The 24404-nt window shown below is 43.0% G+C and overlaps 1 protein-coding gene across 1 annotated transcript; it reads right to left on the bottom strand.

Moving 5' to 3' along the window:
* Positions 1-4995: 4995 nt before the first annotated feature.
* On the bottom strand, positions 4996-21824 carry LOC118559890. The gene is made up of 5 exons (XM_036130569.1): positions 21727-21824; positions 21268-21435; positions 20183-20455; positions 5228-5674; positions 4996-5093 (listed from the first exon to the last, which is right to left on the bottom strand). The coding sequence occupies exons 2-5, from the start codon at positions 21325-21327 to the stop codon at positions 5025-5027; spliced, it is 849 nt and encodes a 282-aa protein (XP_035986462.1). The 5' UTR covers positions 21328-21435; positions 21727-21824; the 3' UTR covers positions 4996-5024.
* Between the last annotated feature and the right edge of the window lie 2580 nt (positions 21825-24404).

Below are 24404 nucleotides of genomic sequence, written 5' to 3'. Positions count from 1 at the left end.
CCTTCTTCAACTAAGGTCAGTGCTATGAGCTTTAAAATTATACACAACCAAATGCAGGCAAAATTTAGACCAGGGGGAGTATACTAAGAACATGATTAAGTGATAAACCAGACTTAGTTAACCTACAGGAAGTGGTAAACCTGCTAATTGATACACCTGCAGGTTATCATTTAGTTAAGAAAATTAGGACTCTCTGCTATTAGATGCTTTACCTATAACACAAGGTTAATTTAACCTGATTTACCACTGAACCAGCTTCCTCTCCTGTTGGTGGTGATAAACAAACCCAGGCAAGTCCTGACTTTGTTGCAGTCAATCAGTAGGTGGGGTCAAAATACTTGTTTCTTTCTCTCTCTTTTTGTAACGAGTAACTAAACCAAACATTGAAAATGTATCGGAGTAAAAGTATGCAATTAAGTTCAGAAATATAGTGAAGTAAAAGTAAAAGTTATCAAAAAATGTTATACTCGAGAAAAGTATAAAGTACTCCAAAATATACTTAAGTACAGTAGTGAAGTATTTTTACTTCGTTACTATACAACACTGGACCTGAGAATGTTCACTTCCATGCAAAGGAGTGTACATCTATGGCAAAAGTGTTCCTCACATGACGTTAGTGGAGAATGTATCACCAGATTCATGAAGTGAGCAGGCTGACCCGTTTTTATCCATATCTCAGGGTGTCACCTCTCTGACCTCCACCATTTCTACAAATCGTCTGTTCTCTTTCAGCAGCTCCAGCAATCTCCAGGTTCGTCTAATATTTCACACTAAGAACCTACAGAACCAGGCTGAACCGGGTTCTTTAGCAGAGTTGAGCTCAGCTAAGGCGGAGATGCGTTCACTGACCTGATGAAGAAGCCGACTGCACCAGACGGAGCCTGGCTGGTCTGGGTGGCGATGCTGTGGCCCACTGGTTTCACTGGGAGATCCTGGTTCTGCGTGGTGACAGAACCCTGGCCTGAAGGAGAACTCTGACAGGAGAGAAGAAGAAGAGGAAAAGGTGATTCCTGCTCAATATATGCTGGGATGTCAAGCTGTTTGATTCACATAACGCCACACAGTGTTTAACCGCGTTACCATGAGACTTTATCCTGAGCTAACTTCCTTATGAATGGAATATCAATTAATAAATTTATTCTAGAGCTCTCTGGAGGTCTGGTAGCTTCTCCAGCAGCAGGAACAGAAAGTTCTGGATGTGGAGGGGCCAGAATCCTGGTTCTGTTTCATCATGAGCTGCTTGTTTCCGTCTCATCATGGTTCATTGTTGACCCTGGAGAACCATGGAGAACCATGCTGTGGTGTTTGTGACTCTCAGTTATGGCTGGGCGATAAATCGATTTAATCGATTCATTCGAATTTACAATTCTTTAAGATTTCATTTTTGGAAAATCTGGATTTTATTTTGCCAATACACTCACTGGGTTTCCATGAAGAGAACAGCAGGTGATGCTGAATATATGTTTAGGCAAAATATATTGTCAAAATATTGGTAAGTAGAAACTTTTTTTTACCATAATACGAGGTACTTCATTTACTTATTTACTTTTTTTTAACTTAGTTTGAAGTTCACAGTGCAGTGAAGCCTGTTCTTAGCTCAATGTGTAATACCACTAGCAGCAAATGTTTTGTTATATTTTCATTGTTTATAATGGCACGGCTGCCATCTTGTTTTTAGTTGCACTTTGAATTCAGGTCAACTCCCTGATGAAATGCTTGACATAAAAAGCAAGGTTTTAAAATATTTTTTTAAATTTCTTTTTATGAAACAAAAAGGAGGAAAAAAAATTGATTAATCGGATTTGGTATGATAAAATCGGAGATTTATTTTTTAATCCATATCGCCCAGCCCTACTCTCAGTCTGACTCCATCCCAGCAAACAAGCTGTTTGGTCCAGATGTTCCTAAAACCACCTGAAGTCCATCGTCCTGCAGAGAAGATGATTCCAGGAGGAGAACATCTCAGCGGCGTCCGACCTTCCCAGGAGTGGACGACTAGCAGGTTCAGCTGAAGGTCAGAGCAGAAAGCTCAGAGAAATGAAACCCAGCTGTTATGCACGGCGGTGGAGGTATGATGACCTGTTTGGTGTTTTTGTGGTAGAACCTTCAGAGAGCTGAGCAGAAACAGACGTCTGCTAACCTCAATTAACCTCAGGGGATGCTGGGAAGAAGAATGGGCCAAAATATATCCTCAGGTTCCTACAAGGTGTTCCTTCATAGGCTCTTCACCCAGAGTTTGGTCCATTTGGACTTCATCCTGTAACTGATGGCGGTTTGGGATCTGCTGGGTTTTCTAACCTCGTGGTCAGGCTGAAGTATTTCTGGGTCCTGGTAGAGACCAGGCCCTCTCATGACCTCCTCAGACATGCTTGTGTTCCCTGAGGTGGCGCTGATGAATAAACATGAACTGGTCTCTGGGTTCTGAAAGCTCAGGATGCTTTTTATCTCATTAGGCTCTCTGGGTTTCCACTTCCTCTCTGAGCTCACATCAGTGTCCCGGTTACGGTGGATTATTAGTGAGCAGGCGGCGCCGCTATGCAGCTCTTTGAATGCGACACGCTCGGCCGGCTAACAGGATTACACAGAGAGCCGGCGGCAGGGTGGACCCACTGCCAGAACCTCAAACCCAAACCTGAGCTGATCCGAACGTCGCTCTGACTCCAGCAGCTGCCTGTCTGCTCCCGCTGGATTATTCTGACTTGTTGTGACTGTCTGCTGTAACTGGAGCTGCAGATTTCAGGCTGAATTTGTCAGATTGCTCTGACTGGTCAGCAGCATCTCTGCCATGCGAGCTTCCTCCTGGCTGCCGGCTGAATAATCAGCTTACTGCCACCTGTTCCTGTTTCCTGTTTCACTTTCTGCTCTCTGCGGGTTCGTTTTCATCTCCGGGCCCAAAAACCTGAAGCTCATCCAGAGCTTCTTTTCAGGACGCAGGCACTGAGACACGCAGATAAGGAGGCAGCGGCGTCTAAAACAGCAAAACATGACGGCTGCTGTGAAAGTGACTGACAGACGTGGAGCTCGGCTCTCAGCGCTCGGCCAAATCAAGTCAGAACATCTCTGCACCTCTGCTCTTTTTTCAGTTTTATCATTACAGAGAGAAATGAAAATTCAAAGCATCCTTTAACCCGTCGTTAAAGAACGCGCAGACGTCGCTTATCTCACTGTGGACACTCTCCTGGTGACATTATGGGCTTTCAGGGCTTTAGAAGCACATCAATGATTTTTGCACCATTCAAGTGTCTTTTCAGGCGCCTGCCTGCAGCTAGCGGCGGCGGAGGATCTATTTTTGTGGGTGCTGGTGGAGGATAATGAGGAAGACAGATTTAGACACTGCCTCATTAAAATACAAGCAGAAACGTAAAGAAAAGAATAAAAAATATATATAAAAAAACATTTCCACAGCAGCACAATATTCTTTTATTTATTTATCGAATGTGAGGTCAAGCAAACTGATTGTAAACTTCTGTTTTAAAGGGTCACTGTGTGAAAAATACTGCCATCAAGTGGTCAGGCTGGAGACTGCAACCATGATGAATCCCTAACAGCAACATAAATTTCATTTTAGGAAAATGATAATTATCTGAGTTGCGTTCATTGTCCTAAATTGATCTGCATGCAAACCTAACATTGAACTAACTGTTAGGCATGGGGGTGGTTGTATGGTGCTGTGAGTTTGGTTGCAGCCAAAGGGAGTTAAGCATAAAGAGGCTAAAAGCAGGAAAATGAAGAATTTCCAAGTAATCCAACTTCACATTAGATTAAATAAATTTTGCCGTTAGAGAAAACTTTGTATTTGGAGTTTTATTAAATTTGCTGTGAAGCAAAACTTTGTCATTTTCAACTGTAATTTGCAATTTGTGGTTGAATTAAATAAAATAAAATTACATTTTCTTCTGATCAATCTTTCACTGAGGAGTCTAGTTTAAAATTGTTTAATCCAGGATAAACTCACTCATGCTCCACAGTTTTAGTCTTTTTAGTTTGCATTAAAGAAGCAAAATATGGTTGTCTTTGTTTTTCTGACCCAACATGGATCTAAACAGGCTGCAGGTTCCTGGAAGCTCCACAGAACCGTCAGCAGAGCTCTGAGATCACCGTGATCAGCTTCATGCGCTGAGACGTCTGCAGGTGACCCCATCACTCTGATCGATGACTTCATCTTACATTTGCATCTGTAACACAGACTCATTGATCTCGGCTCCTCATTACGGCTTTGATGCATTTATAATGGGGGGGGGGGGGGGGGGTTCTATAGAGCTGAGCTCATACAGGATGACCTGATTTCTCCAACGCTGACGGGATATTGACCTGACGGTGTCTCATTTGACTCTAAAGAGAAGTTCATGTTGATGCAAAACTTAAATACTACAAAAACAAAGCGGTGTTAGAACAGGAATTAGTTATAGCTGTTCAAATGAGCCATTTTGCTCTTAATTTAGAACCGAGCTGCTTGTTTATCAGATATTTCCTCTTAATAGAATCTCAATAAAGCCCCACAGGGGTAGAGGACTGCTCTCTGCCTACCAGCTCTCCATCAGAGTTTAATAATCGGCGCCCTGGCCGGGGTCGACTGCATGCGTGGGTTCTCTCCAGGCACTCTGGCTTCTTCCCACAGTCCCAACACATGACTGTTGGGTTAATTGGTCTGTAAATTGCCTTTGTGTGTGTGTTTGCACGCCATCTGTCCTGCACTGCAAAAACTGACCTAAAAATAAGTAAAATGTTCTTAAAATTTGTGCTTTTGTCCTATATTTTTGCAGATAAATAAGATGATCTGCCAAAGGAATAAGTATTTTGACCCCTAAAATAAGATAATTAGACATCCTGCACTTGAAGTAAGATGATGGAGATGGATTGTTCCTATTTTAAGTGCAAAAATCTTATTCCATTGGCAGATAATCTTATTTACCTGCTCGAATCAAGGACAGATATACTCATTATAAGAAATTTACTTTTTTGCAGTGTGTGATGTTGCCCTGTGATGGACTGACCACCTGTCCAGGGTGGACCCCGCCTCTCGCCTAACGACCGCTGGAGCTCCAGGGACCTGTGGAGGTCGGTCTGTGGGGCTTTTGCTTTAGCTGCCGTCTCTTAGAATCCCACAAACACAAAATATCCTCATAAACTGAAGCTGAACAGAAACTGACCGCCTTTGCTTGTATTTTTATTTAGGTAATAACAATAAAACTCGTCATAATGGGGCGTTTTGTCCCTCTGCGCTTACCGTAGTCTGCTGAAGTTCAGGTCTGCAGCACGACACCCTCCACACCCCCTCCAGGTAGTTGTGTGCATTCAGGGGTGTGACGGTAGCTAGCCCCTTGGCTCCGCCCCCTCCCAGGTAGGTGCTCTGTACTCCCCCCCATCCCCATGGAGCTCCTCCCCCACGCTCCTCGTCACGCATCCATCTTTGCTGCTTCGCTGGGAGCTCATCCACCTCCCAGCGGCCCTCTGAGGGGGAGGTCGTTGCGGTGGCGGGGGGGACGGTGGGGGTGGCAGGGCGAGGGGTCATCTCCCCGCTGATGCCCAGAGCCCGACGCAGAGCCAGACGCCTCAGATGCTGATAGGCAGCGCCGCAGACGTCACAGCGGGACTCGGAGGAAGCATGGCGGCTCCGATGAGGCCACTGCAGGCGGTGGAGCTTATCAAAGACGAAGGAGGCGTAGGCCGGGTCCTGGGGGGGGGGGGGGGGGGGGGGGGCAGAGAGACCAGACAGCGTGATAAAGACCGTTTATTAGGTCCTGGTACCTTTTACACGATGCCGACAATCAGCCACCTCCTCATGATGGGCTTCATGAAACAAAAGAAAAGAAACAAAAAGCAGCAACAGAAGCAGGAATCTTAAGCTTGAATACAAATCATTGTTTATACGCTCCGTAACGATCTGTGAGGTTCTACCAGGTCTCCAGGTGAACCAGGCGTCTAAACCTCCAGGTTCTCAGTGTTTCTGCAGGCTTTAGATCAAACTCCTGTCTTCAAGGGTCCTACAACTTTTAGCTGCATCTCTGCTTCACATCTGACTCCAAAATGAGCAGAGCTGGACTCCAAGCTGTTCAGGTAGTTTAGCCTCTTGATTCAGGCGTGGAGGGCATGGGACACATCTAGAAGCTGCAGTTGGAGGCCATTGGCTTAGATGGTGTCCCTGGTCCCACAGATCAAGAGTCACATTCTCCAGAACCTTCCTAATGGACCTCACTATTTCATCCAGATGTGTTTTTCTGGAGTTTTCTTCCTGTTAAAGAGAAATGTTACTTCCCACAGTCGCCACACGCATGCTCACATGCTGCTGGTTTGGAAAAATTTGATCATTGAACTCGTTCAGGTTTTCTTTGTTCTGATATTAAAACATGTTTATTGATCTGAAACATTTCAGTGTGACAATAAAAAGCAAAAATCTGTGAGGCAGTGAATACTTTTTCACAGGGGCGGTTCTAGACAGGGGCCAACAGGGGCCCATGCCCCTGTAGAAATGGCCTTGGCCCCTGTACTAAAAGCATGATGTTAAATAAACTTCTCATATTTATTTGCAATGGCAAAGAAACCATAACTGATTGGTCACTTTGACCAATATTATTTTTTACCTATAGAGCTTTACTCTAAAAAGAATTTAAAACTTAAGATGTTTCACGTTTAGCTTTAGCCGTATTGAGCAGGGGGCAAAGTTTTCAACTGCTAGCCACAAGTGGCTCATTTAATATTATTACACAGTTAAATATTGCCATTTTATTGTTTTTAATTTTTTTGTTCTGTGCCCCTGTGACAAAACACTGGCCCCACCTTGGCCCCCCTGGTAAATTTGGTCTAGAACCGCCCCTGCTTTTTCACGGCGCTGGATGTTGAACAGCTTGAGGGCGTTTGTTCTTTTATTGCAGTTCTCCTTTGGCTCAGTGAACATGTGAACTCTTTCTGATGCAGCAGCTGCTTTTGGTTTTTTTATTCAGCGTCATGTTTTCTGCACAAAGACGCCTCCTGAGTGGGATCTGCAGCAGACGGAGCAGATCTCCATCACTGATCACCAGGCAGCTGCTCAGGCTGAGGAGCTTCTCCTCCTGCGCAGCAGCAGCAGGACGTAAAACTGTCAGCGTCTGTAGAGGCGACGCAGATTTACGGCCATGCCTCTGCGCCCGGCTTTGACCTCCCGTCGACACCAGTCAGGCGTCGTCAGCTGGGGTCACAACAAGTGTCAGGGTGGAATAACTTTACAGCCGAGCAGACGGCTGCAGAGGCAGCAGACGGTGACCCAGAGCCACTTCCAGCCCAGCTCTGTTTGCTCTCATCAACACTCAGCAGGTTGTTACTTTCTGCCTTAAACACAGAAAGGTTCCCCTGAGGAGGACACTTCAAGTGATTAAAGAAAGAAAGAAGAAATGACTTTCAGCCCCTCTATCCAACCATTAAACACAAAATAAACTCACCAAGGTGAATTGAAAATAACAAAAATACAAAGTCTGTCCCAGGAAGCTTTAATGTCTAAATCTAAAGTATATTCAGCCGCGAGGCGGTCACAGCCTGACGTCGGCTAACTTCTTTAAGCCCAGTCTAGGTCATGGTTCTGTGGTTAGTAATATCAGCTAATGGGAGGACTTAAAAACATGAACAGACATGGAATTTATTTCTGAGGAGAGGAATGAGAAGGTGAGACATCATTTAAACTGGAAGTTTGAAGCTTGAAGCTCACCTTTACCCCGTATGTTCCTAACAGAGCACTTCGCTCTCAGACTGCAGGTCTGCTGGTGGTTCCTAGAGTCTCTAAAAGTAGAATGGGAGGCAGATCCTTTAGCTATCAGGCTCCTCTCCTGTGGAACCAACTCCCAGTTTTGGTCCGTGAGGCAGACACCCCGTCTACTTTTAAGACTAATCTTAAAACTTTCCTTTGTGACAAAGCTTCTAGTCAGAGTGGCTCATGTTACCCTGAGCTACCTCTATAGTTATGCTGCTATAGGCTTAGGCTGCTGGAGGACATCAGGGTCTATTTCTCTCTCTCTGCTGAGTTCTCCTACTGCTCTCCAATCTGCATTGTTTGTTGTTATTTCAGCTTTTAACTTTTTGTTCTCTGTCATTTTTCTCTATAGAAGGTACACCTGGTCTGGTGTTCTGTTAGCTGTGACATCATCAGGGGAGGCAGATCATCCTCTATTACCATCTAACATAGAAAGTACTCCTGGGTCAATGTGAGCTTCTGAGCTTTCTGTGTCTCTGCTCTGTCTTCTCTAAGCCCCAGTGGGTGGAGGCAGATGAGCGTTCACACTGAGCCTGGTTCTGGTTCTGCTGGAGGTTCTCCTCCCTGTTAAAGGGGAGTTTTCCTCTCCACTGTCGCTTCATGCATGCTCAGTATGAGGGATTGCTGCAAAGCCATCAACAATGCAGACGACTGTCCACTGTGGCTCTACGCTCTTTCAGGAGGAGTGAATGCTGCTTGGAGAGACTTGATGCAACCTGCTGGGTTTCCTTAGAGAGGAAACTTTCTCACCAACCTGGAGGATCTGATGGAAGCTGACTTTGGAAAGAACCTTGAGATGAGATGTGCTGAAATGAATTTAATTGAATCAGTGAGGCTCAGCAGCTCCGGTTTTCAGCTACATAACTGAGTCCTGTTCTGCTAAGATGAAACCCAAACACGTCCCACCAACATCTGCTCTGCTTCATGCAGCTCAGCTGAACAACTGACCTACAGCCTTCACATCACCTGACTCCTGCCAAGCTTCTCCTTCAGCAGCTCCAGCATCTGAGCTCTGAATCTGCTGCTCTCCGCTAAACTGAACCTCTCTCTCTAAATAAAATCTGCTTCTTTTCAAAACTTCAGAGGGATTAAACCACCTACTGTAGAGGAACGGGAAAGTCTTGATCCAGAGAAAAGTGGGAGACCTTCAGGAAAACTGCTGCTGGAGATCAGATGATGAACAGAAACAATGTTAAAAAATAATCCAAAGTTCACCTCTAACCTCTGAGGTCCTTCATCTGTTTGGTCCTGAAGCTTCTGCAGCTCTGAGCAGAAAGTGCCGGCCAGCAGCCGGTTCCCCGCCTGAGCTTTAAATCTCTGTCCATTCACTCCTGTGACAGGTGGAGGGGGGGGGGGGCATAAACTGACCAGCTGGGAGCCTCCAGACACTCTCTGACATCACTTCCTGTCCCGCCTCCACAGAGCTGAAGTCTGAGCCCTATCCTGCAGGTGTAGCTTCATGAGTCAGGGAGTCTGTGGTCAGAATGTCTCGTTTACTCCTGAAAACCCGGAGAGGCCTCAGATAGAAACAACTGAAGCTGCATCTTCATCTTAATGATGCTGGAACCAGATTTTATGGACCGAGACCAGAACGCGTACCAAGTGAAAGAGGTTCTGGGACTCAGAAGGAGTTCTGCTGTGATTAAATGATGTTTCTGTTACCGTTCTGCTGCTGCCGACGTGTTTCTGGTCTCTTCCTTCCAGGTGATGCAGCGTCTGCATCCCTCTGCAGCCGATCACTGAGGAGAATCGGCGCCGTCAGCCTGACCTCCGCTGACTGGCAGCAGGAGAAATTAAATCCAACAGAGAAACTAATGAAGAGTCCTGCAGCCTGGATCAGACTGAATTAACGCTTAACGAGCTTCAGGTCTGATCCGACTGCAGGATGAAGACGCGTCAGATCAGACGGATCGCACCGACACACAGGCTTCATCTGCTGGTGTGTGACAAGGTCCGCTCCAGATCAGCTCATTATGGGGAACAGGAACCGGTTCTGGACGTGTTTAATCTGACAGAGGAGGTTCTGATGGAAATGACTGATGATCGGTTGTCAGCAGGTAGAGGAAGAGATGGATCAACGCCTCTGAATCTGCAGCGACTCTAAACAGTGGATGTGCTGCTCTGCAGGAACAAAAGTGTCACATCTTCAAAGATTATTTCTATTTCTATAAAAAAAAATAAGCAAAAAAAAAAACAAAACAGAATAATCATACTGAATGACAATAAAACTGATATAAAACTCAGAGTGAGGTTCTGATTCTCCGGTTTGGGCTCCAGCAGATGTAGAAGGTGCTCACTGCTGTTTGCTCTTGTGGTTTAGAGATTAAAATGGAAAAAATCTTTAAATAAGTCAATATTTTATTGCAGAGCAGTCTAATCTCACAGTTTCTTTAACCAAACACTTTTCAACTTTATCGCCGATGCAACATTTGGTGGCACCAACTGTTTGGGGCGGCGGCGGTGGACAAGACACTTCACCCACTTTACCTGCTGGCGGTGGTCAGACGGCCCAGTGGCGCCTCTATCAGTCTGCCCCAGGGCAGCTGTGGCTGCTAGCATAGCTCACCACCGTCAGGGTGTGAATGTAGTGTAGTTAAAACTCTGTACAAGTACAAGCCATTACCACCACTAATAATCCCGTTAAAATCAATGTTTTACTTTAATACTTTGGTTTTTCAACCTGATCATAATGTCTTTTAGTTCTTTTACTTTCCAGTATGGTGAAACTGACTTCTCTCACTTTCACCATACTCTTGTGTCGCTCTTCAAAAGTCAACAAAAAATGTCTCCAAGAGTTTCTCTTCAACAACACAGAGAGCGGGACGGTGAGGGACGTAAAACATCCGCAGCAACGATCCGTCCATTCAGCAGTCTGAGCCTGGTTCTGGTTCTGCTGGAGGTTCTCCTCCCTGTTAAAGGGGAGTTTTCCTCTCCACTGTCGCTTCATGCATGCTCAGTATGAGGGATTGCTGCAAAGCCATCAACAATGCAGACGACTGTCCACTGTGGCTCTACGCTCTTTCAGGAGGAGTGAATGCTGCTTGGAGAGACTTGATGCAACCTGCTGGGTTTCCTTAGAGAGGAAACTTTCTCACCAACCTGGAGGATCTGATGGAAGCTGACTTTGGAAAGAACCTCCAGACGATGAGTGATGTGAATAACATTTAATTGAATTGAATAACAGGGAAAGGCACTTAATGCCCATTGTGTTGTACGGTGGAGTATCAGTAATGCCGCGGGTCTTTCTTTTCCATGTGTCTGAGGGTGTGTCTGCATTAACTCTTCATAATAAAAGAACATATAAAATCTGTTGGCCTCTGCTAGAAAACAGGAAATGGGGTCGTCAGTGGATGAGCAGCTCAGTGATACAGAACATATGATCACATCCACATTAAAATGGCCCCCAAGATCTAAAACCTTCAGAAAACCTGAGGAGGACAGAATCAGAGCAGAACCGGTTCTCTGGACCACCGAAGTAGAAAGTATTATCAGCTGGGGGCGAATAACTACAGTGAAATGCTTTTTTGTCCGTCTCTAAGTAAATGAACTGATTTAAAAGGTTGAAATCTTCAACATTTTTCAGTTCAAGGTCAAGCTGCTGCAATAAAATCTGAATTTCTTCCAAAGCTTTTTAAACATCAGTACAAGCGGAGGACGTCTCATAGCTAACCCTGCAGTTTATCAGCTTCTGGCTTCATCAGCAGAGGTTCTAGGTCTGGTTCAGTTTGGTGATCAACCTTTACAACATCTGGATTCCTACTCCTGACTCCAGATCAGTTCCTAACACGGATTCAGCCTCATTCATCCGACCATTTAAACGTCAATGGCAGCGTCTTCAACTCAACTTTAGAGGCCAGAATGAAGACAAGCGGTGGTTTACAAAGGAGCTGATGGATGATGAAATCTTTTCTCTACAAATAAATGGCCTTCAAGGTCCTTAAATCCCTAATTTTTATTCGGAAAAAGCATCTTATTTAGCAAGTAAGGTGGTGGAAAGAAAATCCCCTTCAAATAGCAGAAAAATTCCAGCATCAGTCGGCAGAAATCATTTTTATTCAGCTGAGATTTTCCAGTCGGCCCTCATCTGTCAGCACATTAATCCTCGTGTCTGAATATGAGAGAGAGAGAGTTGTGCATGCTAACGACTCTTTTAAGGTGTTTGAAGGGACTGAACTCCCTCCCTGAGCTCTAATTATCTCATTAATCACGAGCAGAGCAGAGCGGCGAGGCGACACGTCTCTGTTCTCGCTTTATTTGGAGGCTGCAGGAAAACGACGATGCCTCTCATCTGAACGCCTGGAAAACAAAATCACATTTTACTGAAAGCAAAGCTTCATGTTAAGATGCAAACTCTATTATTTCCCCGCTAATAACAGGAAATGAATGTTTTGATCTCTCCACGTCTGCAAAGGATGAAACCAAGTCGGATCCAGCCAATAATCCGTTAATATGCTGCTGAATATTAAATCTGAGACAAGAGGAAACGGACTGATTAATGCAGGTTTAAACATAAAGATTAAAGAAGAATAAAAGAAGATTTATGCATTTTATCAACTGTATTTATTAATTATTCCTAGTAGATCTCTTTTAAAACTGACTGACTGTTCCTGATATGTTTACTTCTTGGCTGTTTTTCTTCATTTTTCTTTATATTTTCTGTACTTTTACCAGATTCTTTTTCTGCAGCAAGAGTAAAATAATCGAGTAATCAGACTTTAGGGATCAAAGATACTGATTACGATGAGAAATAGAAAAGGTAACGCAAAATAAAATATTTAAGAGCATTTAGAAGATTTAAGATGATGGAGAAAGGATGAATAAGTTTTGTTGTATTTATCTAGTTGCCACATTTATCCGCGTCTCAGAAGGAAACGTGTCTTCATGTCCGACTCTCCCGGGTCTCCATGGAGGACGTCAGGTTCCGTTCTTCTCTGCTTGAGTTCATGGAGGTTTTCTCCCTGATGGTCCCACCGCTTCAGATCAGGACTTTGACTAGACCATTGCAACATCATTCTGCTCCAGAGCTGCTGCTGAGTTCTGGGATCATGGTTCTGTTGGTAAACCAGTTTGGACCAAACTTCAGCTGCTGGAGAGATGGACTCATAGTGATTCTGGAGTCTTTTGTCGTACATATTGGTTCATGTTCCACTCCAGGAATGGAAGAGGCAGAAACCCGCATCATCATACCGCCACTACTGTGCTTCCCAGTTGGCATGTGGTGTCTGTGCTGATGTTTGGGTTTCTCCTGGTTTCCCTGTTTTATGACCAAACATCTCTGCTTTGGTCCATTGATGCTGAAATAGTGTTCTTCATTCAGGGAAAGCTGATTATTATTATTATCATCATAGTTAAGAAGAAGTGATTTATTCCAGCCCATCCAAACCTTTGTCTTATCATCCATTCATGACTTTTGACCAGCGGACAGAAGCCTGCAGATGGCGCTCCAGGACTCTTTGGTCATTTCTCTGAGTCCAGCCGCTCTCTTAATCGTTTTGCACTTGTGCAAAAATCTTCCTCTCTGCAGAATAATTGACCTTTAATATTTAGTTAAGCTCAGCGCTCCAGCTTAACGTTGTTTTGACAAGAATTCATTAATTATTGATTTATTTTCCAGCTTCTGTTTTTACTCTTTAGCCTTTATGAAGCCCAACAGCAGCAGGTTTAACTTTGTTTTATGGGTTGTTTCCGAGCTGCTGCGTGTTGAGCAGACTTATTTCTGCAGTCTCAGCGTCCTCGGAGGACCTTCGCAGGAGTAAATCTGTCCCCGGGGCCCCGCTGCCTCCGGCCCCCACCCTGCTGATTAAACCTAACAGAGAGAATTAAGAGAACGATTAAGCAGGAGAGGAAACCTCGTATCTGAGCTGCAGCAACACGCTTCATTCATATTTCTGCAGTTTGCTTAGAGAAAAGGAGATCTCTGATGAAGCAACGACTGAGAAACAGAACAACAAGAAGGGAAAATAACTCAAAACATGGAGGTGAAGGTTGTTGGTCAAGGAGGCTGAAATGAACGTGATTCTCTGGAGAGAAAACCGCTCAGTTTTTATTCCTTTGGGGGCCTGAATTTATTCACTCTGTCCTCCACGGGCCGGTCTGGCTGTTCCTGTGACCTTAAAACATGAAAACTACGATACAAAGAGGTCATTTTTAAATAAAAGGGAGCAGAGATGTCTGTAGGAAAATGCTCAGACTCCAAACCTGCAGAAGTTCTGATCACAGCAGAGAAAAGGCAAAAGTCTCGGGTTTTAAACTGAATAAAGGAAACCTTTTCTTCACTATAGGATCCACATGTCCACATGTATGAGACACCTCCCCTGAGGACGCCACGGGGACGACAATAAGATCATTAACTGAAACGAATCAGAGATGAGGTGCCGGACCCTCGCTGCAGCTCTTTCTGCAGACTTCAGGGCTCAGAGTCGCCCGGCGCTTCAAGCCGGCCTCTGATGCTCGTTAGCGTAGCGAGGACAGACTCAGCGCCGGGTGTCTGTCCCGTCCTGGCCGTGCTGAAGGTGATGCATCCTGGCAGAGCCGGGACGAGGGACGGAGAGGAGCTACAGCAGAGGAGCTGGAGGAGAGGAGCGATCAGTGACTGAGAGGTTAAATATCAGTGGATCTTAGTTTCTGTACGTTTAGGTCGTTAAGATGGCGTCCAGTTGATTTTAAACTGTGTGTGTGTGTGTGGGGGGGGGGGGGCAGTGACTTTGAACAGCCTGGATTACTGATCAACACTGGTTTAAAACTTTTGCGCAGCACCGGAGATGTTCTAACAGTCACAACCGACCCGTTCTCTGTTGAAGACGATGTGACCCAGTGTGAGGAAACTCCTGAGTCAGCAGAAACACAAACTGGGAGGGTGTGACCTTCGGGTGCTGCTGTTAATTACAGTTTCCATTAATCAGCCCGTGACACATGAGCAAATTCATCACGGAGGGCAGGGAAATTAAAACTGGCAGCAGGATGAGGGGAAACCGAGAGGGTGGTGCTGTTTCTGGACTCCTGTCTGTCAGAGATGTTCTGGAGGTTCTGGCCTGAATAAACTGGAGCGGCTGGTGATTCTGGAGCTCAGTGTTTGACAGAGATGCTGTTAAATGCCTGATTTATCAAAGAGAAGTGACTCTGACAGCAACCAGAACAATAACCGGCCTGGATAACATGTGATGCTGGGCCCACCTGGTTCTGGTCATGAAGGTCAGGTCATAAAGTTCTTCTTTGTGCTGATGATGCAGTTCTTCAGGATTTTTACTGCTGGAACTGAACTAAATCAAAGGTGGTTCAGAGCACGCTTCAGCAATCTTTGGTTTTATTTTATCTTCCAGAGAATAAATACGGAGGACCGAAACTGACGGGATTTAAAATAAAAGCATAAATATAGGAATGGCCAAATAAATAAACCAATATATGTGAAATGTACCAATTAATATAGTAAATTGTTCAATAATAAATTATTTTTTTCTTTATTTCTTTCCAACATATTATTTATTAAGCATTTGAGTGAGATTTGAAAGTGCCCCCCAGCCTCACTATGCACTCAAATCTATAACATTGTAGATTTATAGTTATGGTGGAACCTTCCTTCTGATTGACCAATAATAGATCTTATCTGTTTAATGAGACAAATGCTTAGAAAGTGAAAAAAAAGGAGATAGAAAATGTAAAAATACATGCTTATTGGTGTATTAATTTTGCCATTTATATATTCTGCTTTTTCATTTTTAATAATTCAGTTAGTCATACATATGTAGATCCATAGAATTTTTTAAATTTTGAGATTTTTCTCAGAGTTTTACTTCGGTAAGATGAAAGTTATTCAAAAAGCATCTTAGTCCTTCATAGAGCTCCTACAGTGACAAAATGTTAGGAGTAGTGAGGAGGACCTTTAGCGAGTCTAAGAGTGTCTGAAGCAGCAAGAGAGCTGATTGGCTGATCCATCACCTGAATCACATATACGCATTTAACAATCAGATAATTCTTAATTTGTAGATAACGTAAACTTCATCAACCCCATAGAGGGAAATTAACTAGTTTCAGCTGCCTGACGGGTTAGTACAACGAATAGTAGTTCTACATTAATTACAGGCTGTAAAATGCTCTAAATAATAAAGGTTGTAAAGGAATTTAAAAAAGTCGCACAAAAAATATAAATACACACTCCAGACAACACAGAGTGCAATCATATAAACTCTATATACATAGAGAGAAGAGGTATTTGCTGTTTTGATCATGATGACATCATCATCCTGAGCCTAAATGCTCTGAATGATGGTAAATCTCTGCCAGGATGTAAGCATGTTCTAGCAACGGCTCCCACATATTTTCATGTGGTCTTCAAAGAACCTGCAGATCTGGGTTACATCAACAGCTGTTGAGAGTTTCTCATATTTACAATGACTTTGATAAGAAAATCCTTAAAATCATAGCGTGATCCTTTAAGTCTAATCAGCCAATAATACTGATTAGTAGATGTTTAGCTTTACTTTGGTCAAAGCACCATCTAGTGGAGGAAAGAGGATCTCCACTGCTTGATAAGAAGCATTTTAGCTGCTAATTGAGGTCCAGGCTGGTCTACAGAGAACCAATGAAGGTCCAAAAACACCAGTGGAAATCTCCAGCATGGTTCTGGATTTTGAGCAAAGCGAACGTGTTATGGCTCTTTCTCCTCTTCTTTCACATGTTTTTTATGGTTTTCATGGTTAGGTTAAACTAATCATGGCAGACTCAGGAGGCATCATTGATCATGCCATTAAAAGGCGAGAGCGTGGCTGTGGAACGTCAGACTGGGCTGACATTTTCAGTCAGGATGCAGGTTTTAATGAGCCGGTTGACATTTAAACAGTTTCCCTGCCCACTTTCGCCTGAATCCAAACCAGGATGATGGAAACAACTGAAGGAAAGCAGTAAATGAAGTTAAACGCTGCAGGCCGCCTGAAGAGTGTGTGGCCCAGTGAGCAGCTCCGTGGGCGAGCAAGCAGGAGATATGAGAGGGAGAGCGAGCGAGGTCAGCGGTGGAGAAATCAGAGATTAAAGAGCAGAGAGAAGCTCGCTCGGCCCAGCAGAGACGTGAGCTGCTCTGATGTTCTCGCTTCGACCCGACAACCTGACAGAGGAGCTCAGCATCAAACACGCTTCCCCCCCCCTCTGACACTCAGACTCAGCAGCCAAAGCAACGCTGATACGACAGAGTTTGGAGTAAAACACTGGAGACCTTCACAGAGCGGAGATCTGAACTACCAAACCTTAAAAGAATCTGGATCCTACTCAGCTGAACGTTCTGCATAAATCACAACAACGGAGGTCCTTCATGTCATTAATCCTTTCTTCCTATCACCTGCTAGCTGGAACCCAAACTTCCTGGAGGTTCTCACATGCAGGTTTACCATACTTACAGATTTAAAATCAATGTTTAAATTATTATTTTATACAACCTGCCCTAATATTTTTGAGAAGCAAACGACAAACAACTGTTAACTCTTCTACAGTCAGAAGTTTTTAGAGTGTTTAGCGGCAGCTCCAGCTGCCAGTGTCTCTGGATCCGTCTCTCTGAGCTCTACACATCTGGCCTATGGGGGTTCTGCCTGTTCTTTCAAGCTAAACTGCTCCAGATCCTTCAGGCTGGACGGTTTTCCCTGATGAACAGCGATCTTCACATCTGACCACAGATTCTCATTTGGATTGGGGTCTGGTCTTTGACTAGGCCAGAACATTTAAATGTTTTGAGTTGTTGTCCTGCTGAAAGGAAAACCTTCATCCCAGACACAGATCACAGGTAGAGATACACCTGTTCTGCTTCAGAGCATCTCTGTATTCAACACCATCTGACTTTTCCTTGACTTGGACCAGTTTCCCGGTCCCTGGTGCTGAAAAACATCCCCTCAGCATGATGCTGCCACCACCATGTTTCACTGTGGTGTTCTGGGGGTGATGGGATGTGTTGGGTTTGGGCCAGACAGCGTTTTCCTTGGTGGTTGAAAGGTTCAGTTTTATTCTCATCTGTCCAGAGCTCCTTCCTCCTGTTGTGCCATTACGCATGTTTTAAGGTATTTAATGTAAATAAATAACTTTGTGTAAACTCATAATTTAGAGGCTCTGCCCTAAATTTCGGAACAACTGGCTCTGTTCTAGGTGCTGCGTCAGAAACTGCAGGGCTTCTCTCTGATTCTAGCCCATGCGATGAGTCAACCTGGTGGGGTTGATAGTGTGAGGATTTCCCGTGAAGGGATGGAGTTCACTTCCTTGGTAAGTTGCAGGCTCGTTAACATCAGGAGTTTTTGATCTCAGCTTCAAGTTCTTCCATCCTCACCTTGGCCTATGAGAGCTCAGGTTTGACAGCACTCACTCTCTGCAGAGTCCTCTGATAGTCCGCCTGCAACTGAGAATATTTTTTCATCTTCTAGTTGTGACTTAAACCGATATAACAATGTAAGCTGTCCCACAACCAATTTTAGGCTTATGCTTCTCACCTTTCTTTAAAGGGAAATTAGCATTTTAGTTTTATCAGCACCACCTATCCAGACAGGGTGGCACCTCAGATTAACCTCAGATTAATTAAAGTTAAATCTGAAAACAATCCTGCTCTACAAAACAAGCTCTTAAAATGTCCTATTAGACAAATACGCAGGGGATCTTAGGTTAGGTATTGGAGCATAACTGGGGACATTTTAAATCAAGAATTGTGGTTATGCATACATGAGAATAAGTCACAGCATCTGGACTCCGATGTGCAAGAAAATTTGGTTCAGTCAGTAAGATTAACTTTAAAGTTATATCAACTATCAGACTGTTGGTTATACCAAAAAACTTGATTGATTCAAGCATTTGAATTTATGCTTTTTGTAGTAGTTTTTACCAGTAGTTGAGAAAATTCTGGAGTTAACTTTTTGTAACAGGTGATAATTCTCATATGTGGGCAGTGCATTCTGTGTTTACGAACACCCAACCAAGGACGCCAATTAATGTCGTCCCATTACATATGTTTTAAGTTATTCAATGTTTAATAACTCTCGGTCTGTTAGGTATTGTGTGCAGAATACCAGCCCAAACAGTTGATATCAGGACGATAGTTGAAAGGATTATTTGAGCACTGGGATTATTTTAACAGCAAACTCTGCACACATATGGATTAAATCAGTGACAACTTCTTTTCAAGTACAAGAATTTCAATCATACACCCTAGGCTAATGAAACTTAACTAAAACTACTAAGCAAATTAAAGATAAAAAAGAAACTAAGGAACAAGCTTAACTAACTTAGAACAACATTTGACACCATTGTAGACCACAGACTGTCTTAACCCCTGGTTACTCCCCAGGCGCCGCACAGTGACAGCCCATTGCATCCCCAAGGGAATGGGTTAAATGCAGAGAACAAATTTAATTGGAATGTATGTCACAATGACAATAAAGATATATATATATATATATATATATATATATATATAAATATATATATATATATATATATATATATATATATATATATATATATATACACACACACACACACACAACAAATAAATCTAATTCATTCTCATTTTAAAGGCATACTATGCAACATTTTTCAGTTAATTAATGTGTTCCATACCGTTTTGGATGATTAAATGAGTCATTTCAGGTTGAACTAAGGTTTTCTCGGCCGCCCTGGTGGTCTGTGGGGGAAATACTGCACTTGCAATTGCAAGAGCTCACGGCCCGCACTCACAGAAGTCTCGCTTTACGGCGAGAACTCCATGTGTTTTTGCCCTGCCATTCACTATATGCACGCGCGAAAGCAACAACAAAGAACCGCGTGTTAACGTCAAATAAACATGCAAGCATATCAAGTTTTATTATTATTATTATTATTATTATTATTATTATTATTATTATTATTATTTTTTTTTTTTTTTTTTTTTTTATGTTGGCGAGACGCTACCGCGGCGGCCGCGGCGAGGCAGCCGCGGCTTGGCGAGGCGGTGGCAGTAGCGTCTCGCCAACATAAAAAAAAAAAAATATTAATAATAATAATAATAATAATAAAACTGGCGAGGCGGCGGCGGCCGCCTCGCCAAGATAGCGCTGCGGGAAGCTTGATGTTCATACCTTCACTGTGTTAGTCATTGTTTGTACTGCCGTTTTTTTCCACTTTTCGTTGCGTTCGCCTGTCTGCTAAGCTCAAAACAATCGCGCCTGGCTTGATGGAGAACCCAGAACAGCTGAGCATCTTTACAACAGTGCACTTTTACTTTCGCCCTCTGGGGGGAGCCTCGCTGGAAAATCAACCCCGGTTGCATAGTATACCTTTAACATATGAACATTGAATGTGAATTTCTTTTGTGGCGCCCCCTGGAGGCTATGGAGCCCTGAGCATCTGCCCAGATTGCCTAACGGTCTCAGTGGGCTCAGGAAATGTGCGATCAGAGTGTAGCTTCTGAGTTGCTGCTTCTTGTTAACAGAGAATGACTTCATGTTGTGTTTTTCTCCTGACCTTCATCGATGCCGCATCGGCCAGAGCAGCAGCCTGCCTGTTCAGCTGCAACGCCATGATGTGGCAGCGCTGACACAGCCTCTGCTGCTTCTCTTCCTCCCTCTCCTCCGGCTTGCCGTAGCAGCTCAGCTCGCTGGCCGACAGAGAGCCTTCGGGGTTCGGCCGCCGGGCGCAGCTCCTTCGGGCCTCCTCGTCCTCCTCGGCTCCCGACGAGCGCAGCCGTTTCCTGCGACAGGTGGAGCCCAGAGGCAGAGGAGTCTGCCCCTCCACCACCTGTTGCCAGAGAGAGGAGGACAGTTTGAAAAGTGGATCATTTCTTGTTCTAACTGTAATAAAGTTAGAGCGTTGTCATTATTCATGCATTATGGCTGATAAAGCTGCTGCTTGAAATGCTTGAAATCAAACCTTTATTAATCTGCACAGACAGACAGAAAAGACAAAACTACAATTTGATCCTAAAAGTGTTTCATTTCTTATAACAGCACTGTTTTTTTTTTTTTTTTAGAAAGATTAATGTTTGCTAATAACTGGACCAAACAGGGATCAACACAAACATTTTAAATGATTTTGCTCACATATAATTATTGTTCAGATTTAAATGCATTTCAAATAGCTAAAATACTTTAATTAAGATATTTATAGCGATGAATGTTGTGAAAACTATAAGATTATAATGCATAATCTAAATCAGCTGATGCTTTTTTCACTAACTCCTTCACAATGATTCTGTAAAAATATGAAGAGGCTTGGAAAAGTATATTTATAAAATTACTTTTAATAATGATAACAATAATACATTAAGAATTGTTAAATTCCTGGATTTCAAAGGTAATTGGAGCCATTTGTGTTCAGACCATCTTCTGTGTTGATTGGTGCTTCAGTTTGATTTAAGGTTAATAGATTTTTTTACCAGAAGAAAAAGCAGCATTATGGATTTTACACGCTATGCCACAAAGTTAAACAAATTAAGTCAGAACTGACTGAAGTTCAATGCTTAAAGATGAACCTGTGATGGTTCTAACAGGCGGCTCTCTGGGTATAACTCAGGAAGGTTTTATTATTGGAATAAAGGGTTTTATACTTACTGTGAACCTCCTGTAGTCCGGCCTGCGTCCATGAGCTGTGTTCCAGTACTGAGAGCACATTTCAGCTGAAAAACCTCCAAACAGACGTTAAAAAAGTCTTTGACTTCTCACTGACTCTCCATGGCTTGAGATGCAGCTTCAGCGGGACTCTGATGAAATCTCTGCGCTCTGAAACGATGGAGGAGGAGGAGATGTTCAGAGAATGATGTCACTGAGGCGTGAACCTTCAGACTGTTGGACGGGACCGACTCAGATGAGATCCGCTGGACCGACACCCAGTTACACAACTGCTGAGTGGAGATGCTGTTTCTACACATGACTGAACCCGGCTAACAGTGACCATTAGAGGTGGTACCGCTTACAGTTCGCTATTCTGGGCCTGATTTTTAGTGGTATAACTTTTTCATTTAGACTTCTGTGGTATTTCTCTTTCTGAAAGATGATAAAAAACCTACTTACCTGGATTAAGGAAACTGGTCCACGCCTTTATTTATAGTAAGTTAGATTACTGGACCAGTAGCTGCTGGCAGGGCCCTGATCAGAACCAGGAAAATGGACCACAGAGGGTATTAAATCGTTGCAATGGCTTCCTGTTTGCCAGATAATGGATTTTAAAGTTCTGCTGTTGGTCCATAAAGCACTAAATGATAGTGAGCTAAAATCAGTCTGTATTGCTGGTCAGGTGGGAACCATGTGGACCCTTCAGGTGTTCAGCAACCTGCTCACTCATTCCCAGAACCAGAACTAAACCAGAATCTGGAACAAAGCTGCCTGAAAACCTGTTGGCTCTTTTAAATCAGGACTGAAAACGTCTTGGTTTACTGCAGGTTTGGATGAAAGAATCAGACTAGTGAACTGTTTGAAACATTTGGTTCTTTTACATCTTTCACATCTGTAGTTTAACATCTTTTTATGCAATGTTCTTGGTCTCCGTTATTTTCTTTTTGCCTCTAAAGCCCTTTGGATTGCCCTGTGTGTGAATGTGACTGCTGTCTATCTCCAGCCTCATCAGGTGAGAGGTCCACCCTGCACAGGTTGCCAGTCCTCAGATGTTTCCAGATGTATTTGCTTTAGAAATAAAGAAAAAAATTGCAAATAATTATTTGATTTGTCCAGAACTGTTAATTCTTTTTTCAAACACTTAGATCTGATGGTTTTGACCTCATCCTGTACTGGGCCTGTGACGGACCGAGCAATAAGGACAGTCAGGCACAGGTATATGTGTAAAAAAAAAAAAACAGGGTTCTTTTATTTAACCCAAAAAAAGGTAAGATGTAACAAATACAAAATGTTGTCAGAAATAGATCCAGAAAAGAGGTCAAAGGAACAAATACTAACTCAAACAAACTGACCCCCCTTATAGTGGCTGATCAGTCCATAAAAGAAACACATGGGGCAAAACATACAAAAACCTAACTAAACCAAATAAAGCATAAACCCATTCCCCCCCATAGCATTTGATGTGGTTTGGTCCAAATCAGCTCAGTCCCTTTGCCACCTGCTGGTTCCTCAGCCAAGTGACTGGAGTTAAACAGAATCATTAAAAAAACAGGGTTAACCAAAATGTGCACATTAATTTTGAAATACAGTGTAATGGTGATAAATAAATTCCAAATAATGAAATGGCTCTGTAAATGAAACCTTATATATATAAAAAAAAAAAAAAAAAAAAATTTTACATGAATGGTATTGGTTACCACATCATTGGGCTCGTTTCCACCCATTTGGACTTCTTTTGAACACAGAAAAACAGTTCTGGGCAGGTTGTTTTCTCATCATTTGGTGGGTTTTTAGAGAGCATTATTTATCGAAACATTCTATCAAAATACTCATTGTGTGGCAGGAAAATAAAAAACTTTCATATTTTAATAAAATGCCGTTTCCTTGCCCTAATTTTATTACTTAATTTATTTTAAAATAGAATTTATTGAACATGACAGTTGACATAATTGTTGGTTAATCAAGTGTCTCTATGAAATGGTATAACTGTAGTCAATGTCAACTATAAACGCCCTAAATGGGGATAAGTCTTCATCAACTGAAACATATTAATGACTTTGTGAAAGAGAAATGTTATATTTATCTATACGCTATGAGAGAAATGCATTTTGTATTTAGTTAGATATCCAGCTTATGTCAGTAGATTTTTTTACGGTTGCTATGCTGACCTGATAGTGAAAGTGATCTTTATGTGCAGGTTATTTGGTTGCCTTATTTGGAACCTGTATGAGCAAAGTTTCTTTTTTCACTTCAGTATGGATGCTAATAGCATCTTTATTATGTGTTCAATAATTCTACACTTTCAACATGTTTTCTAGAGAGGTTGAGATTTTGGCTGTTTTTTATAGTTGTGCAGGTTTTATGTTGTGTTTGGGCAGGAAACGGTCCGTCAGATCTGGCAACCCTGATGTGGATCCATATTTTAACTTGATGTGGTGAGTTTTGGGTTTATTTACCAAAGAATGGGCTGTATTGCAGTTGTTAGCACTGTTGGCCTGCAGTAAGAAGGTCTTAGGTTCAAATCCCAGCCTGGGGTCTTTCTGCATGGAGTTTGCTTGTTCTCCCGTTGCATGGATGAGTTCTCTCCTGGTACTCCAGCTTCCTCCACAGTCCAAAAACGTATCTGCTACATTTAATTCCAGGTTTTAAAAGTTTATTGGATGAAGTGATTCTGTCTCTGTTGACCTGCAGCTGCTGAATTAACCAGCTGGAGGGTCAGGAGCACCCATCATCCTTTTCTTCACATCATGCTGTTGTCCAGGTTCTTCACCTGAAGCTGAAAATTGTGTTTGACTTAATGGGAACTTTCTCTGATTTCAGCATGCAGGGATCCATTTAATTCATGATAACTGGGTCTTTTTTTAAGTTTTCAGTTCTCATGGGGATGAATAACGGAATAATCTTCTAATTGCACAATCTTCGTAAGTCTCAGCTGGTTGTTATTATGCCGGACCACTAATTAAAGCAGATTTATTCTGTTTCCTGCTCAGGATAATTGCATCCAGTCCCAGCAGTCTACAGTGATATTTCTGCACAGGTTGCCAGACCATCACTGTCCAACACAGAAACACATAAAACCACCATGCTGTAAAAAGGTCTGGGTACTTTTTATGCATCATCTGGATATTTGTATAATA

The sequence above is a fragment of the Fundulus heteroclitus genome, unplaced genomic scaffold (genome assembly GCF_011125445.2).
Source record: "Fundulus heteroclitus isolate FHET01 unplaced genomic scaffold, MU-UCD_Fhet_4.1 scaffold_36, whole genome shotgun sequence".
Taxonomy (NCBI): domain Eukaryota; kingdom Metazoa; phylum Chordata; class Actinopteri; order Cyprinodontiformes; family Fundulidae; genus Fundulus; species Fundulus heteroclitus.
This window is presented reverse-complemented; position numbering and strand designations above follow the sequence as displayed.

What these genes read in the sequence shown, in the direction of transcription:
- LOC118559890 (XM_036130569.1), bottom strand. Translation starts at nt 21,327, where the DNA reads ATGTGCTCTCAGTACTGGAACACAGCTCATGGACGCAGGCCGGACTAC. An exon ending in CCGATGCGGCATCGATGAAG is followed by an intron (nt 5,675 to 20,182) that starts GTCAGGAGAAAA and finishes CCCCCCCCCCAG; the next exon opens with GACCCGGCCTACGCCTCCTT. An exon ending in CTGAACTTCAGCAGACTACG is followed by an intron (nt 5,094 to 5,227) that starts GTAAGCGCAGAG and finishes TGGGATTCTAAG; the next exon opens with AGACGGCAGCTAAAGCAAAA.